Source organism: Tiliqua scincoides, chromosome 2 (genome assembly GCF_035046505.1).
Source record: "Tiliqua scincoides isolate rTilSci1 chromosome 2, rTilSci1.hap2, whole genome shotgun sequence".
NCBI classification, from domain to species: Eukaryota; Metazoa; Chordata; class Lepidosauria; order Squamata; family Scincidae; genus Tiliqua; species Tiliqua scincoides.
The window spans coordinates 191,501,581-191,519,099 of NC_089822.1; the positions used below are offsets into that span (position 1 = coordinate 191,501,581).

A 17,519-nucleotide genomic window follows, 5' to 3' on the forward strand; every position below is an offset into this window, starting at 1 on the left:
CGTCTGCAGAGAGCCTCACGCGATGGCCTGCCTAGCTTTATACTCCTGGCTGGCTCCTCCCCCCTCCTTCCTTCCTGATTGAAAGGGGGCTGGCCTTCCCAGGTGAGTTTACTAAAGCTCAGGAAGGCAAATGGCTGCTGATGGGCGTGACCTACTCTGCAGGCTCCTGAATGGACTGCTTGGATTAGCCTAATGGGGCTCTTAATGGGTTGGGAATTGGCCCTTCCTAGGTCCTTTCCCTCCTAGTTCTGTTCTCTTAGGCTGGACTGTTTTTTGCCATGTGAATTCATGTGAATGCCATGTAATTAACTGCCTTTTATACAGCTGCACGAATCATCGTTTCGCCTTACTTTCTGCAGAACCCCATGTGTTGTTTTTTATGTTGGGTTGTGGAGTTTTTAATAGTCGAAACTAACCAGAATTGAACTGAGTAGTAGTAGCGGGAAGGGTCTTCCCCTTGAGAGTCCTACTGATGCCATAGGAAAGTCTTATCAGATAGCTTTTTTTCCTTCGTAAGAAAGGAAAAGTCTTGTTTCAATAACAATGGCAGACAAATCTTTTAAATATTTATTCACACAAATTCTCAAAGCACATAAACACAGATTGGGCTACAAGTTTCCTTGTAGCCCAACACACCTGCTAGATACAAATTTTTCATAAATGCTTGATTGGATGATGTAACAGAGGAATGGAAGGAAAAGATGAGACTCTATAGAAAACCAGATAATATGAGGTTGCAGTCCCTGACTTGCTTCTCTCAAGAGTAGTGAGTCCATTGCAGAGCAAGAAGCTTGAGGGCTACAGCTATGAAAAGAACTCAGAGCACAAAGACTCAAGCCAGAAAGTCCTTCTGTTTTTTGCATTGGAAGTGGAGCTGCACTGAAGAGTACAAAGCAAACAATGGCTACCACAATTCTGTTTTTTTTTTCCAGATGGCTTTGCTTTAAAGGCCACCTATCAGCATTTCATTGAGCATAAATCCTTAATCTTAAATATGTTTCAAAGTCTCATCAAATACAGTGTGATTGACTACTTCCCTAGTAGTCCTATGCATGGGTACTTGGAAGTAAGCCTATTGATTTACATGAAACTTGCTCCTAATGCAGCCCATGTCAGAACCCCCAAAGCAGGTAATGGAGACATGACATTGTCAGGGATGAGACACACTTGCTATAAGTACACACGTAGCAATTTTCATTTAGGATCATGTGACTGGTTTTGGTCTTCTGCCCTCAAAGATGGGATTCCTACACTCAAACTTAATTTAGCAGGAGGCACCATGGAAATGACCTTGTCTTTTCCCCCTCCAACTCTTTATTAAAATCAAACCATACGTGGATGTTTACTCCAGTTAGAAAACTCTTGATCAAATGCACTTGCCCAAATTAAATTATATAGTAACTTCTTCAAGTTGAGTTGCTCCTTTCAACCTTCTCAAATGGAAAGTTTAGTCACTTCACAATGAATTTGCCCTTACAGTGCAATAGTAACACATTGATATAAGATCCTTTGCTGACAGAGATTACGTAGTCATTTGGAGGGAAACCCCCTGCCCCCCCCAAAAAAAACTCCCTTCTGTGCAAACATTCGTTTATTCACTGCTGTTTATACAGTAATTGATCTCTATTATCTTACTTGAAAACTGGATCATAGAATTAAATGGCTTATTTAAAGCAATGAAATACTTGCCATAGCCTGAGTGGGAATGAGTCATCCTAAGCTGTTTCACTGAGACTGGATCTACTTTTGCAGCAGACTGAAATAGCTGGACTGATTATACTGTTTCAGGCTGCAGGTGGGGCAAGCCAGTTGTAAATTCAGTAGCAGCTGAAAAAAAAATCTTGTAAATAGGAAACCAGGTTTTAAGGGTGGGAGGAAGAGAGTTTTTCTAGCATCTTGTTTATTATGGTGGCTTTATTTTTGCAGGGAGTTTATAAGTGGAGTATTCCAAACCATAAACCCCTCCATCTGCAGCCTAAAGTGGTATAATTCATCGTACCACTTCGTGTCAGTGCATGTGTAAACAAGGTCCACATCACTGAATAATGCTCGCATATCCTCAGATTTGTGCTTGAACTGAATTGAGGCTGCCTCCAGCTCTCCCAGGGAGATTTTCCACTTGTCTTCCTCCATTTGCAGGCTGCGCTCTCTGAATCCACCGGAGCTGAAACTTCATTATCACCTCTTCCAATACGGTTTACACATTTTGGGAAATATTTTTCCCAAACAGTTGCAATTATTTAAAAATGATGGTATCTAGGAATAACACCGCACTTAAACTAGCTCTATATACCGTACTAGCAATAATCTAAAGCTGAAATTGATCACAGTATAGTTCGTATCAGCTTCTAACCTTATGAAATCAGTAGAAATGAGCATATATAACTGTGCAACAAATCAAAATGACTCATGAATGAACTTTATCTGCACTCCACACGCAGGCCCTGCTGCAGTGTGCGTACATACAGTACCAAGAAAGATGTAGATCACTGCCATGAGTGTCAGGGTGTCCACCAAGAGCATATCTAGTATACCTGCTAACTTGGTAGTACAGGAAGCGGTTTCTAGATCAGGGGTTGGCAACCTTTTCGGGCAAAGGGGGCAGGCGTTCAATGATAGCATCACCTCATCACTAACTTCCGGGTTACTGAGCTCCTGGAAGCAGCTGCACGGAGCTCAGCTTGGGAGGCAAAACCTCCTGCCCAATTTGCTGCACACCAGACAGGGCATGGCAAAGCCACCTGCCCAAAGTGGTAGAGTCTCTGTGCCATGCAGGGCCTCTGAGAGGATTTTCATCAGAGAGTACAAAAGCTTCTATTGGCCCCTTCCCTTCTCCATTGGATAATTTCTATAGAGATATAAAACAATGTAGGTTTACACAAAATGTGAATGTTAGTCTTCACACAATATATGCAAATATTTTCTGGCTCCCTTCCTTGGGCTCCAAGGCTTCTTTTTTGACCCCAGGCCCAGGTGCAGTGTATCTCCTGCGCCTTCCCCTCATGGGCCCTGCTGCTCTGCCCTGTCCAGTGCATGTCAAATTGGGACATAATACAGATATAATAAAGGTCTTTTAGTAGACTGTAGAACTGGCTCTGTAACTTACAGGAAGCAGTGGTGTCGGTGTTTAGGGGTGTGCCCAATGGTATGCTCCCCCCATGCTTTGGAAAGTGCATGCTTATGCCCATTGCCCCCGCCAGAGCTCGGGAACCAGGTGGCAGACAGATGTGAGTCTTCTTGTATGCTGCCACCACCCTTGGACACAGGCAGTGGTGAAGAAGGTGGAGAAACACTGCCCATTCCCTGTGAGCGTTCCCAGCTGGGCACCATCAGATTTGCCTGGCCAGGGAAGTGTCATGGGGCAGTGAACTGGTAACAGTCCTTCACTGCTGCTGCTCTGGTTCCAAAAGGGGGCATGAAGTGGATTTGTATCCACTGCTGATCTCTGCTTCTTACCACTTCCTGTTGGGCTCTGACTGGTTCACACAGTCAAAGTGGGGTGCAGTGACAAAAGCAGACCCATGTGGCTGGGCATGGTCTCTGGCACATCGGTCCACCTGGAGAGCCACTTCTGCAAGGGAGCACGTTAAGGGCTGCACGACTCCAGCTTAGGAAGCAGCTTGGGTTTGGTTTCCTCTCTTCCCTGGCTGGGGGAGAGACTTAAGCCTCATAGAAGGATTTTTGAAACACAAGAGGAGGAGGAGAGAGATGATAGAGACAAGTAGGAGTTTGTACCAGGCTGATGGTTATGTGGACCCTCCACTTTCAGACCCTCCACATACCTTTGTATATCAGTTAGCAGGGGCAACGCAGGGGAAGGCTATGGTCTTCATGCTCTGCTTGGGGGTTGCCCAGAGGCATCTGGCTGGCCACTGAAAACAGGGTTAGACTGAATGGACTCACTTTGATTTGTTCCAGTAGGAGGCTCTTCTTGCGTGATGTTTCCTAGACCATTGGCTCTGGCTCCCCTGGCCTATCCAGCAAGCCCGCAGATGTCCTTTGCAGGGGAAGGGGTGTCTGGCACCAAAAGAAGTTTAAGCTCTGTTGTCTACGAAAGTTCCACAAAACCGCCTAGTTCTGGAACAGACTTCAGTTTCCGCTTCTTACAGTTGCAAGCATTTACAGTATGGGTTGTCTATTTTTGCACAGCCAAAAGATACATTGGGTTACAGAATGCAACATAATTACAACTCCAAACTCTGATTATTTGAATGTCCGCGATAAATGAGCTTGCAATGTATTCTCCGTGTAGGGCCTTCATTTGTTCCCCTCATTTGATATTTGGAAGCTCTGAATATTCTCCCTGTCACTTGGACAGCTTGTAGTGTACACTGTCTGGAATAAGCATTCTGCCCCATTAACAAACAACAGGCAGCTCTCCAAGAAGGGGAAAGAGAGATTATTTGTATTTTCTTCAAAGAACATACAGTATTCATGCTTCAGCAATGGCAGGGAGCAGGCCGGCTCTTACCTTTGCTTCTTTCCAAGCACATTGGTATTCAGAAATCCAGTGGCGGCTTGTGGCTTTGGGGTCAGTATAGAAGTGTCCCAAACAGCTATCCTTGCTACCCACTTTTCTCTTCACATTCTTGTTCAAAGTGTAGGACTTCAGTTGCTCTTTGTCAAGAGATGAAGTGACATTCAGAGGCTGTTGCCCTCTTTGTGGAGATCTCAGCATTTGGGCACCCAGTGGGTTTTCTCTGGGTACGTAAAGCCAGATGGATTTACCATTAATCATTAGAGGGTCCTTTTCTTTCTGATGCGGAGCAGTCTGCAGAGATGGCATCTTCCCTTCATTTCTCAGACTCTTTAAGTCTGGGCAGCTGGTTTCTCTCTGCATTGGTCTTGGGGAGGGAAGCCTGGGGAACCCAATGACTGCTAGGTCAGCTCTCATTTTTTCTGGAGGCATGGCTAGACTGGTGCCACGGCAGCTGTGTGGTGAAGAGTCAATACTAGTGTTTTCATTGCCATCCAAACATCTCCACTGATGAGTCTTCTGAGATTCTGTATACAGTTCTTCCAAAGGGTCTGCCCTAGAGCTGGAGTAGGTCTGGACATGATCGAAGATGAAGCCATTCTTTCCTGGCAACACCAAATTAGGAAGAGAGTCAGTTAGTTTGTATTTGGGGACCATTTGGGGTGTTTCGGGCCTGTTTGAGGCTCTGTGACCAGAATACAGCATTGCCCGCTTGTCTATGCCTTTATGCTTACTCTCTGATGGTAGTGGAAAAGCAGGTCTTGCCAGTTGGCAGATAGATTGAAGGTAGTCTTCGCCAGTACAAGAATCGGGGCTCAGGCAGACATTTCCTTTTGAACTGTTGGTTTTGTCTTCTGGTAGATCCTCAAGGGCTTCATTTATGGTTGGGAGAGGCTTTGCTATGCTCAGTTTTATCCAGGGAGCCATGGCTGTAAAGAAAACGCAAGGTATCTTTAGGCAAATTTGCATGCAAGAGATTTGGTTGGAACTGTCACACTTTGTAAGTATCATAGCACACTAAATGTCAAATTCCTTCTGTTGAAGCAGTGGGTGTAGACAAACGTGGGAGCTTAACAAATGTACTGTGCTTATAATAAAAAGCACTATACCCTGGATTTATACCATCTTTGCTTTCTACAGATAACGTTTTGATCTTAAGCATTCCATGATAGGAATTCACTGCATTGTATATGTTTTTAAAAAATACTGCCTATACCATCACCGTTATTCCCTGAAAATGTTTTTCAAAAGGGTTGTTGATTTTTTGTAATATTAGCAAAGTCTGTTAAGTTGTTGCTATTATAATGCTTGTTCCACAAACCTGCTAAACCATAGTACTTAAAACTCATGGAACAAAATCAGTTGAAATCTGAGTACCCAGGGTCTAAATTGATCAATACTTATCTTTAATATAAAGGTCACTATATTACAAGTTTGGTTTTATGGTAGAAATTAATGCTAGTTCCAGGATTATTGATAGTGCTCTTTCAATCCAGCATGAAAGCGACTCCAGCTGGACATACAGTCCAATTGATCCAATGATTTAAAAAAGAGTGTCGGCTTATATTTTTGTGTTTCTCTGCATGTCTCATACAGAAAGCATTTTTCCTTGCTCAATTATTACAGCAAGAGGTCATTTACTTCCAAAAGAGATTTGCTACACCCTCCGGAAAAGGTTGCCTAGTTGAGGACTAAAAAAATTGCAAAGGGTTATATAAATGAATCTGTCGTTGTTCTTTATCCCAACTTAGGTAAACATGCTTGATTCTAACTTCAGATTCAAGAGCACTCACATGCAGGGGCAGATGGTAAATGCATCCCCCACTGCTTTCTCCCTAGGGGGCACAGCTCCTGGCAACAGTATTGTTCAGCCTTTTCAGGGCCCACCCTTCCCTGAAACAAAGACACACTTTTAGTTTCTTATTGTATAAGTATGATGTATACTTATACAAGTAGCTTTTGATACTTGCCTTAAAATGGTTCTTTGTCCCTGCTGATTTTAAATGTTCCACCATTGTGGTACTATGTATTGTATTTGCTGTGCTTAATTATTGTCATTGGAGAAAGGCAGGGCATGAATTGTCTTTGGAGAAAGCCAGGCTATAAATTGTATTTTAAAATAAATTAGCATTTATGTCATTTATTGAGCATTCAAGATGCTCCACATACAACATGTTGTTGAAATTCTTACAACAAACCTGAGGGGAGAAAGCATTATTATTTTTATTCCCCAAAGTTCACCCTCTGAGGCAGGGAGAGGGACCAAGTAACCTGGTACCAAAGCCAAGAACAATATCCTGCTGACTAACTCACTGATTCTACTCTTCATCTTTGTTCCCCTCCCCATATAGAAAGGCTACATGTCTGGGGCAGATCTAACCCAGCATATGGCAAGGCCGGTTAAAGCATTGGAGCAGCTGATTCTCTGCTCTGGCCCATATACCCTGCACACAAAGGATGAACAATCCTTGCGATCTCTACAGATACACGGGAGGGTTTAGGAAGATGCATTATCAACTGCAGAATTATAACAACTGAAATGAAAAGATCTTGAGTACCACAGTTTCTCCCACAGGCATTGTATCTTTTCCACAAAACTACCATGCTCCTAGCCCAGATCCATATGTTATATTTGAAATTCCACATTGTTAAGGGGACAATTTCGGTTTCAGAGAGAACATTCCAACATCTTTTCCTGCATCCATGAAAAATAAGTCCATCATCTGGACTTTCTTACTTTTGTTCAATGTTTAAAACAAATTTCCTGTGAGAACCTCTTTGCCCAATTGGGTAACTGATTTGTAGCTAATCCCTTACCTAGGACAAGAAACTGACCTTAGCTAGCTTTAAGATTGCAGAAGTGGACATGGGATGCACAGGAGCCTTTTTCTAATACAAATTGTATTTCTAATACAAATACTGAGCACATCTGCCATACAAATTCAAACCACTTTAGTCATTTAATAAAGAATCGTTGGCAGTCTTGCCCAACTACAATTCCCAAAAGTCTTTGAGAAAAGCTGTTAGATTCCAACCAACCTAAAGTGGTACTGTAAATGCACCTTAGCATTTACTCCTTCCCCCATCCAGAGTCATGAGGGTTTTGTTTCTCATAGCTTCCCTTCCCCCTTCGTAACACCTTACTCAGCAGCCCTTTCACATCTGACAGAGCAAGAAAATGGCTCTTCAAATCACAAAGCTGGGGCATGCTCCTACCATTTTTACTTCTGTCAAACTGCTATGGTTTATGTACCTAAAAGAGAAGCTTCCTTGCATTTAAGAAGTCCTGGAAACTTTTGTTAGTCTGTAAGTCCAGCCCAGTCAATGGACGTTGTCCTTTGACTCTCCAGTGAAGCAAGAGGAAAAGAAAGCCGTGACCCCTGCTTATTTTCTCTGTCCTCCATCCCTCTCCTTCAACTTCTCCAGATGTGTCCCAATGTAAGGGAGAAGATAGGACCACAGAATGAACAGGCAGGAGGGATCCAGGGCACCATTTCCCTTTTCAAAAAGAAATGTAAACAGCAATATCCAATATCGTGGGCAAGAGGTGGTGACCTTGTCAGTCCTTCTCAGTCCACCATTAGCAGGAAAAGGTAGTACAGTTAGATACTGGGGAGAAGAGGAAACGCCTTCTTAATTCAAAGCCATCATAACTGTTCCACAACTCTTTGCTCTCCCCCTCTAACTGTGGCCAAAACTAAATGGGATCTTTAAAGTGTGATTGGCCCTTTAACGCAGCATTTGAGGATTTAAGCCAACAGCAGCAAGTTGGAACCCCTGTGCCTTGGGTCCATGGAAGATGGAGAGAGTTAAGTCTGCCTTCCCCCTCAATGATCTGAAGCTACCAAGGTGAGGGGCTATCTGTCTGCTATTGTCTGGTGAAAACAAAGCCTGCCAGGGCCGTAACCGTCATGTGTGGTTTCGCCCTGGAACTTTTCTAAACCTAGATGGAACCAACCTCTTCACCCCAATCCTAAGCACACTATAGGCCTCATTGACCACCATAGGACTTGCTTCCACCAGTGATAATACACAGAATAAGGATAGAGGAGAAGGTCTCTCTGACTCCATTACACCAGAGGTTGTTTACACATGCAGTAGCCATGATGGGGATGCCCTCTGCTGCCTCCCTACAAAAAGAGGAAACTTGGAGCAGGCACCCATAGCCTAGCCTGACCTTCCTCTTTAATCATAAGAACAGAAGAAAAGCCCAGCTGGTTTAGGCCAAAAGCCCATCTAGTCTAGCCTCTTGTATCTCTCAGTGGCCCACCAGATACCTCAAGGATCACACCAGACCACAAGAGACCTGCATCCTGGTGCCCGCCCTCACATCTGGCATTCTGCGGTTAATCTGTCCTCTCTGAGATCTAATCACAGCACTCATTATGACTGATCACAATTCCCATGGGAAGGACCCTACCCTTTTCTTACCTGAGTCTGTCTGTTTCAGGTACAGCCAGATAGCTTTAGAAACCTCAAGGCTCAGCGTCTCTCCGTGCTGTCTGTTCGCCTTGATTCCAGCACTGTATATGTGCTGTCTAAACCAAGGCTGCACATCAGGGTAGCAGCTTCCAGTCAGCTGATTCAGATGCTTTTTGGTGGTTGTTGCTAAATATAGACTGCTGTATACCATTCTGTTCCTGAAGAATTCAAATTTGATAAGTGCCTCCCATTCCTGGAAAGGCCAGAAGTAGGGAATTGGGTAGATGATTCTCAGAGGGACTCTGTGGCAAATAAATCATTTTCCTTTGGCACAATGAAAGCATTCAGTCATGCTTGATACTCTGCATTATTCAATATGCCCACTGCGATGGAAAGGGGAATCGCTATATGTGCTTTTTGTTCACGTCTGTGGGAGTGGTTTACAGTGCATTAAACCAAAATTCCAAGTGCTCTTTCTTCTGGTGGGAGGAGAGAACACAGAGTGACCAAACTTGTCGTCATGATGATGGTAAGCTTTCATACTTCACAGAGCTCTTCATTTCACTTAAAAAAAAATATGGATGATTCTTCACCAACACAAGTTGATCCAGTAAAGAAAATCTGGTTAATTTAATAAACCACATAAGGACCAAAGTAGATGGGATGTGGGAGATCCATTACTTGATCTCATAATGTCTTTTTCTTTTTTTAAGGACAGGTTCCCCCTCCCCACTGGATTCATTCATTGCTCTGAGGAAAGGAGAATTTAATCATTTCCCCATGCAACATTTCCTCAGTGAAAATCTTCTAAAAGCTGCCATTAGGTGTGGAGAGAGAAGACAAATAATGAACAAAATCAGTATTGGATCAACTGCTAAACAAGTAAAGGTTAAATTCCACTTTATATTTCATGAACTATTAAGAGTCTATGGGTCTGGTTTATATTTTCACCTCCCTTGCAGCAAAAAATATTCAGCTAGGTTCTGCAACAGCTTCCACCCCATTGCACCAACAGCCACCTCCCTGTCCTAGATTTGATGAAAAGAGAAACTTTAAATGCTGCTTTTCTTTTGTTTTTCTATGCAAAGTCGGTGTTAATTTTGTTAAAGGACTGCTATGTCTGTCCTAGCAATAAGATGTATGGGCAGCTGAAATGTATCAGTACGCTTTTAAATTTGGATTCCCCCACAGTACAGATGAGATTTGAACTTGTTCCTTTTCAAATCCATTTCAGCTCTGGGGTGTTCAAATACTTGCCAGTTTCCCAAATGGGTAAAAAGAAAACATTAAAGGGGATATTTCTATTTCATGCCACAAAACAGAGGCCCATCCTTTCCTCCGAATGGTACCCTTACTAAAGTTCATATATACACATAAATGCAGATGTATTTGATTAACTAATCATAAATGTATAATTGACACTCATGGCTATATTGGGCCAAATGCAAACCTGAATAAATAATACATGGCATCATGTCGAATGAAGCATTTTTTTGCCATGCTGCTGAGCTGCTTTTAATTATTGATGGTTAAAAGCACTTCTAAATGTATTTGGTGTCACATCCATATTTCAAAAGGCAGTCCTTTTGCATATCTGAAGATCATACAGTGGCATTGCTAGGGAAGTGCGGGGGGTGCGGGCTGCACTAGGTCATGCGCACAGAGGGGTGACACGCACTGGGTGAGTGACACGCTAAAATCGCGGAACTAAAATCATAATTTTTAAGTACAAGACCATCACGTTATATATCAAGCAATGCTTAATTTCATGCAGAATGTGTTCTATCTTTGTTCTGTCGAAAGGTGCAGCCAAAAATCCAGTGGGGGCAGAGTGATGGTACATCACCACGCCCACCTCCTGGGGTATTGCCCCACCCACTGCATGGGGGGGGGTGACGTGCTGGCATCCTGCACTGGGTGACACGAACCCTAGAGATGCCACTGAGATCATGTAAAATAAACCTCTATTTACCTTTTCAGCTCCTGCTTTGCTTCCTGCGAGTCTTCAAATGGTTATCAAAAGCACAGACTGAACTTTGAACAAAGAACTCTTCACAGAAATCTTCTAGCTTCTGAAGAGAGTGCCGGTATTTATCCTTCAAGGGAATGCCATAAATCAGGATGAACCTGGAAGGAAGACAGTACCAGGGGTAGCTCCTATGCAAGCAAGCAGATAACTAGTTAACAGGTCATGGACAATGTGGGTACTCTTTAACTTGTAACTTTCCAGGAATGCTCAAATATTTTCATGTGTCCAACATACCTGAACTACTGGCAATTAATACATTTCTGCAGGGGCTGGGCAAAAAACATAGGTGCAGGATAGTGGTGTAGCTAAGCATCTGGTACCCAGGGACACAGCAATTTTTAACACCCCCCCCCCCAATTCCCTGTAACACCCTTCCATCTTAAACACCCCTGTACAACATCTTAGAGGCCTCCAAAAGGCACTTCTATTTGGCAAAAACTCTAAGACACCCCCTCAAGGCATGGTACCCACAGCAATGTAGCCCCCCACCCCTTTAGCTATGCCACTGGTGCAGAATCATGATTGTGAGATTTTAGTCTTACACAGGGCTGTGGATGCATGAAATGTCATATGCATACTATGCACATTTACTTGGAAGTAAGTCCCAGTATGTTCAGTGTTGTTGGCATCCTTCAGTCTCAGAAGACTATGGTATTGCGCTCTGAATGGTGGTTCTGGAACAGAGTGTCCTTTCCAGTGCGCGAAGCCTGGGTAAAGTAGATATGGAGGACAGACTGTTTCCCATGTAGCAAATCCCCCCTCTCCATGTCACTGAAATGGTCCAATGGAAAGGCAGAGGCCAATACAGTTGGTTCCAGTGGCATCACAGGAGTTGCCAGAACGTGCCTGTGTTCAGCCATGAACTGCCTCAGGGACTCCGGCTCCGGATTTTGCCTTGAGGTTGACTTCTGAAGCCTTTTCCATAACTGGATGTAGCCACAAGGCAGTGGAGGTTTGGGATCAGAGTTTTCCTTCTCTCAGATGAGCTGCCTTCCCAGGCTGACGAGTCCCATCTACCCGGTGGCTGTTTAGTCGCCTCTTACAAGTACAGCCAAACTGTATGTTCAATAGGCTTTACATCTAGGTAAGTGTTTAGGGGTGGCATTCCAATAAGTGCTTCCACTATTCAGAGCTCCCTCCATAAGCAGAACTTCTCTCCATCAATGGAAGGAGAATTCTTTTCATGTAGGGGTTTTTCAGCAAGCAGAGGGGAATCCTTGAACTAACAGAACACAGCTTCCATTTGTGGAGGAAGCTTCTGTTTGCGGAGGGGACTCTTGTCAGTGGGAATACTAGCTGGGATGTCACCAGATACGACTGCAGCCATAATTGCTCTAATTGTCTCCCTTTCCACCTCTGTAAAATGAGACCTTATTGAAGAAAAATGTGGGGCCCTGGAAGCAAACAATTTTATTTCAACGCACTTGAGGATCCTAATGATTGAATAGACCCATGAAAGTTATTGTTAAATAAGCTCACAATAAACAAGTCTAAAAAAAAGATAAGTGAAATAAGCTTAATATCATTCTAGTGGCAGTTTCAAAAAGCCAATTGTAGAGAGAACATTTTCAGAACTCGTGGAATGGGCAACATTTTGTGCATGGAAGGGCATAACACAACCTGGGGACAAGAATTCATGCAGCAGAAGCCTATGGTGGCCTGGAAGCCTCTGAACTGAAACCAGAACCCAATGGAGTTAGGATTGTTAGGTTTCAGGGTTTTAGGCTTAATGCAATGAGTTAAAATATGAGAAGTTCAAAACCATGTGGGTGGGCTATTTTAGCAGAATCAATCCCCAGTCTTCAACATACTCCAGACTAAAAATGTAAAGCACCCTTTTTTTTTTTCTACAGTATGCTACTCCAATTTTAGTCTTTTTCTCTCTTTGGGAGAGGATGATGGAGACACCAGTAAGGCATAGCAGTGGTGACTCTAAGGGGGGGTGGGGGGAGGGGGGTGGACCACACCAGGGGATACCCTCAGGAGAGTGACACCACTAGTGGCCAAAATTCTGAAAATCTTGGTATTTTTGAACAGTGCCATCACATTATATATCATTCAAATGCATAATTTAATGCAGAATGCAATGAAACAAACCACGCTGAAATATCTATATTCTATCAAAAGATATAGTTAAATAACCAGAAAAGGAAAACACAACTGCCTAATGTAACAAAAAGTGGATTTCGCTAACCCATTTCAGCGCATTCCACAGGTGTGTACATTTGATCCCTGTTGGGCAGAAATGGCTTAACTGAAAACTGACCAATGAGAGTGCTTGTCCTGAGAGCCAATGAGCAGGGAACCAATAGGGTGTTAGTATGAATTGGTTCTTAGTTCTATGTATCAGAACTAATACTGGAACTCTTATTCAGTTGTGTGACTGTCATCAAGTGGACCACTGGTTTTTTGTTGGTTACTGATTTGTTGGGGGACCTGTACTGTGATATGTTAAAATAAATAAATAAAATACAGTTAATGAGCGGTTACACCAACCCTAGTGATGCCCTTGCATTTAGGTTGTGCATATAATATAGTAATTTATACTGTGTGGTCTGGCATGGGAGGAAGTTCATCATGGCGATGACGCAGTGAGCTCTTGCACCAGGTAACACAGACCCTAGTGCTGCCTCTGAGGCATAGTACTACATTTTGGAAGCACGTAGGAAAGAGGGCAATTAATCTGTATGAAGATGGCTTGATTTCTGGTTTTTAAAATCACTAAATGATAGCAAGATCTGCTCCTTTCTCTCAGATATCACTCTTGAACTATAAAACTTGGAACCAATCCTATCCAACTTTCAGCACCAATGCAGCAGAAGTACAGCCCTGACTTAAGGGAACAAAGATTCCCTTACGTTGACGAAGCATCGTTGACTCCCCCCCCCCCCAGGATGCAGCATATGCCCTATTGGCACAGCTGCATCCGCACTGCAAATTTGGATAGGATTGGGTTCTCAGGCCTCTAAGTCTCAGTGTTTGACCTGCAAGAGACTTGACGGCCTTAATTTTAGCCCAGTAAAACCCCTATTATAGTTTGAAAACTAGCACCTGTTTTATGTATAAAATGAACAAAATCTGATTCTTAATTGGCTGGTTAAAATAGCTTGGTGAGTGCAACACTGGAGGAGGGGAATCATGTTCAGGCAAGGCATACAAAGCCTAAGGGCATGAAAGCAGCAGAATTTCACCATGGAATCCCGTAGTGGTCAGTGTCCGTTATGTAAGTGACCTCTATCTATTTTGATATTCAAGAGATGTGCCAGACGGTCCGAGCTGAGCTGTATGCAGGTTTCACAGATCACAATGGTACAGTAGGTCGCAGTAATGTGGCCCCAGATTACATGGCCTTTCCTGAACATTTAGTGAAAATGTTGCCAAGCTACTGGCAACTTCACATTCCGTACAAATGCATGTCCAGGCATGCTGTGCTATTAGCTAAGACAAACAAAGCTTTAGGAGAGTAACATCTGCTCTGCAGAAGGCTGCCTTCTTTGACCTGTCATTCCAAGCTTGGATGATAGCTCAGACTGGACCCTTTCTTCAAATGGTGTTCTATAATCTGGAAAGAAAACTGCAGGGTTGTTATAGATACAAGAGCATCAGACCACTCTGGCTTAAACATTCTTATATGGTGGCTTTTTTCTTCAAAGCAAGTGACGTATAAGGTTTGCACACAGAGGCTTCCCATTTGATGGTGAGCACTTCTGAGTAGGAATGTCATCTTGCATTGAATAGCCCTGAAGTAATACACACAGAGGCATCAATTGGTCTGTAACACACACAGAGGGGGTGCAGTCCACACCGGGTGATGCACTTGGGGGAGTGAGTGTGTGTGTGTGTGTGTGTGTGTGTGTGTGACACCACTACTGACCAAAATTGTGAAAGATCTTGGTATTTTTGAATAATACCATCTTGTTATATATCACTCAATGTGTAATTTAATGAAGAATGCAATGAAACAAACAGCACTGAAATATGTGTATTCTACCAAAAGTTATAGCTAAATGACCAGAAAAGTAAAACACAACAGCCTTATGTAAGAAAAAGTGGATTTTCTTCACTTAATTTGAAAAAATGACATAAGCTGTGGTGAGGTAGGAGTGTGTTGCCATGTTGCAGCATCTATCTGTCTGCATGCGATCTGCCAGGTTGCAGATCGCATGTGATCTTCCATGCTCTCTATATGTAATTTACCTAATTACAGGTGTGGCAGACAAACAACCCCATCCTAACCAACTTTCCAGCACCAATGCAGCCCAGAAATAAATATTTTCTACTTTGACAAGGCCTCCATGCCTGCCCCCTACCACAGAATGCAGTGTGTGCCCCATTGGCACAGCTGCATTGGTGCTGGAAAGTTGGTTAGGATTGGTCTGTAAATTGCTGAATGTTACCCTTCTCCGAAATTTGCAATCACAGTTATAGAGTATAGCCCAAAAAAACTATTTCAATGCCAGGAATGAGTTCTACAGCACACGACAAAATAACAGTGTCTCTGAGCATGCACTGAATGTTTTTCCCTTATCACTGAGTAACCACTAGCTCTGGGCACAAAGAGGGCTTCTAAATTAGAAAGCATGACTGGGATGACTTGGGTCTCATTAAGCACAAGCAGTAAGTATTCTATGCTTAGCCAGCAGGGCAGCTCATTCGACAGCAGGCCCTTATAGGTCTGGGTACAATACAAGCATCACAATCCTTGTGAAGGCAGCCCTCTCTCTGCTTCCTGGGTTGTCTCATGGGACCTTCAGGTAAGTATTTGCTGGGCCCTGAACCAGAGAATAAACCATACTAGAAATCTATGATCTGAGAGACCGATTTAAAACAGGATGTCAGTTGACTAATTTCAGAATAATTAATTGATAGTGGGGAGAAATAGATGAAATTTCACAAACTGTGATGCTGCTTTTATAAAAATTATTTTAACTATACACATGATCATTACACAGTTTATTTTTTTAAAAACCCAAACAGTAGTTGACAGACCATCATTCTGAGAACCTGTACTGACTTCATTTCAACATCGTATATTGCAAGAAGACAATGCTGACAGATACTTGCATCTATTAACCTTTTCTAATTATATTTACACAGCCCATTAACCAGCTGTGTTTAATAGGTGACAGGCACCGTGGTATGTAGCCAATGAAAGACAATGCTCAGCAACCTTAATGAGTCCTTGGATCTGCAGGCTCAGACCAGGTTTGTCGTCAGTTCTGGATCTCAGCCAAAGCTTCCTGCTAATTATTGAAGAGCTGCTGCATTTGTAAAATCAGTAGAGCCCCAGGAAAAGAACGCAAATGCAAGTTTTGAAAAGAATCACATTGGAGAAACCTGATGTTGCTCTTTTACTTGTGTTTTTGGTATAGCAACAAGATCTCTTGTTACTGTAAAAACCTTTTAGGGAAGACTAAAGAATTAAACACAGCAGGCAACAGAGGTAGTCCTTGCAGCCTGACTTAACATTTCCATATGGTGATTATTCTTAAAGAAGCATCTTCTGCAAAACATGAGCAGAGCCATCCATCAACTCTGCTCGCCCCACCCTCCTCCAGTTTCATAAACATTTGCCTTGCCGTTCCATAAGCCCTTTATGTAACACTCGCCTGCGCTGAATCACATGGCTTCACCCCTGCAGCAAGGCTATACCCATCCCCTTGTTTTTATGCACAGTACTTTGGTTCCTCTGCCTAGCAGAGCGTTAAGGGGCAGAGGCGGCATAGCACTAATGGAAGAATGGCTTCCGTTATTCGACTGTCCTAGCATCTGTGCAAGCCTTTCTAAACTTGTCCAGAGAATGCATGGGAAAGCACATGCCTTTCACAATCAGAGCCGGTATCTTCCATTTAATCATGCTAATCCATGTTTCTTCAGTGTTCAAAAAACAAGCCACATGAGCCTAATCAAAGAGCAATTCTAGTCCCTCCATTACTCCATTTGCTGTCATGTGACACCATCTAGTGGCTGCTTGACTATAACGCTCTTCTTTGACTCGGTAGGTTTGGATGTGATGCTTGCTGCAAATCAGGGGTGCAGATGCTGAAGTCCAGGAGGAGCTCATCATCACACTCTTCATCACCACAAAAATCCACTTTATGCGTCTGCATTACAGCGATTTCTTTCACCTCTTTCTACTTTGAAGTACTGTATTTAAAAAGGCAGCTTGTCTGAAACCAAATTCTTGGAGGGGCTTGCAAATTCTTGAAATAGCGTAAAACAAATGATTCGCAATTTTAAAATGGAATGAAAAACTTCCAAATAAAAATAAGAAGTATACTGACTTGCTAGTGTAGGCATGTTTACTCAGAAGTAACCTCCACTGTGGTCACTAGGACTGGGCAATTGGCATAGAGTAGTAGCTTCTGATGTAACATGCGTGACATACGGCCTCTGATTCAGCCTTTGGGAAGACTATTTACTTAAATGATATTTAACCCCTCTTTCCCTCTGAATAAATCAATATTAAAGTGCCCCTAGGCAAATGTCTTAGTTTGCTTCCTGCTGATGCATTTTCTCAGCTAAGGTCCTTTAGGAAAAGTTCGTAGCAGCTTAGCGCTCTTCCTGATAATGTCACCATTCCTGTTGTAG

At 43.0% G+C, this 17,519-nt stretch overlaps 1 protein-coding gene across 1 annotated transcript; it reads right to left on the reverse strand.

Moving 5' to 3' along the window:
- Positions 1 to 553: 553 nt before the first annotated feature.
- On the reverse strand, positions 554 to 9,025 carry LOC136642041 (uncharacterized). Its single transcript, XM_066618221.1, has 2 exons — positions 8,909 to 9,025; positions 554 to 5,406 (listed from the first exon to the last, which is right to left on the reverse strand). Exon 2 carries the CDS (start codon positions 5,402 to 5,404, stop codon positions 4,433 to 4,435), a length of 972 nt encoding a protein of 323 aa, XP_066474318.1. The 5' UTR covers positions 5,405 to 5,406; positions 8,909 to 9,025; the 3' UTR covers positions 554 to 4,432.
- Between the last annotated feature and the right edge of the window lie 8,494 nt (positions 9,026 to 17,519).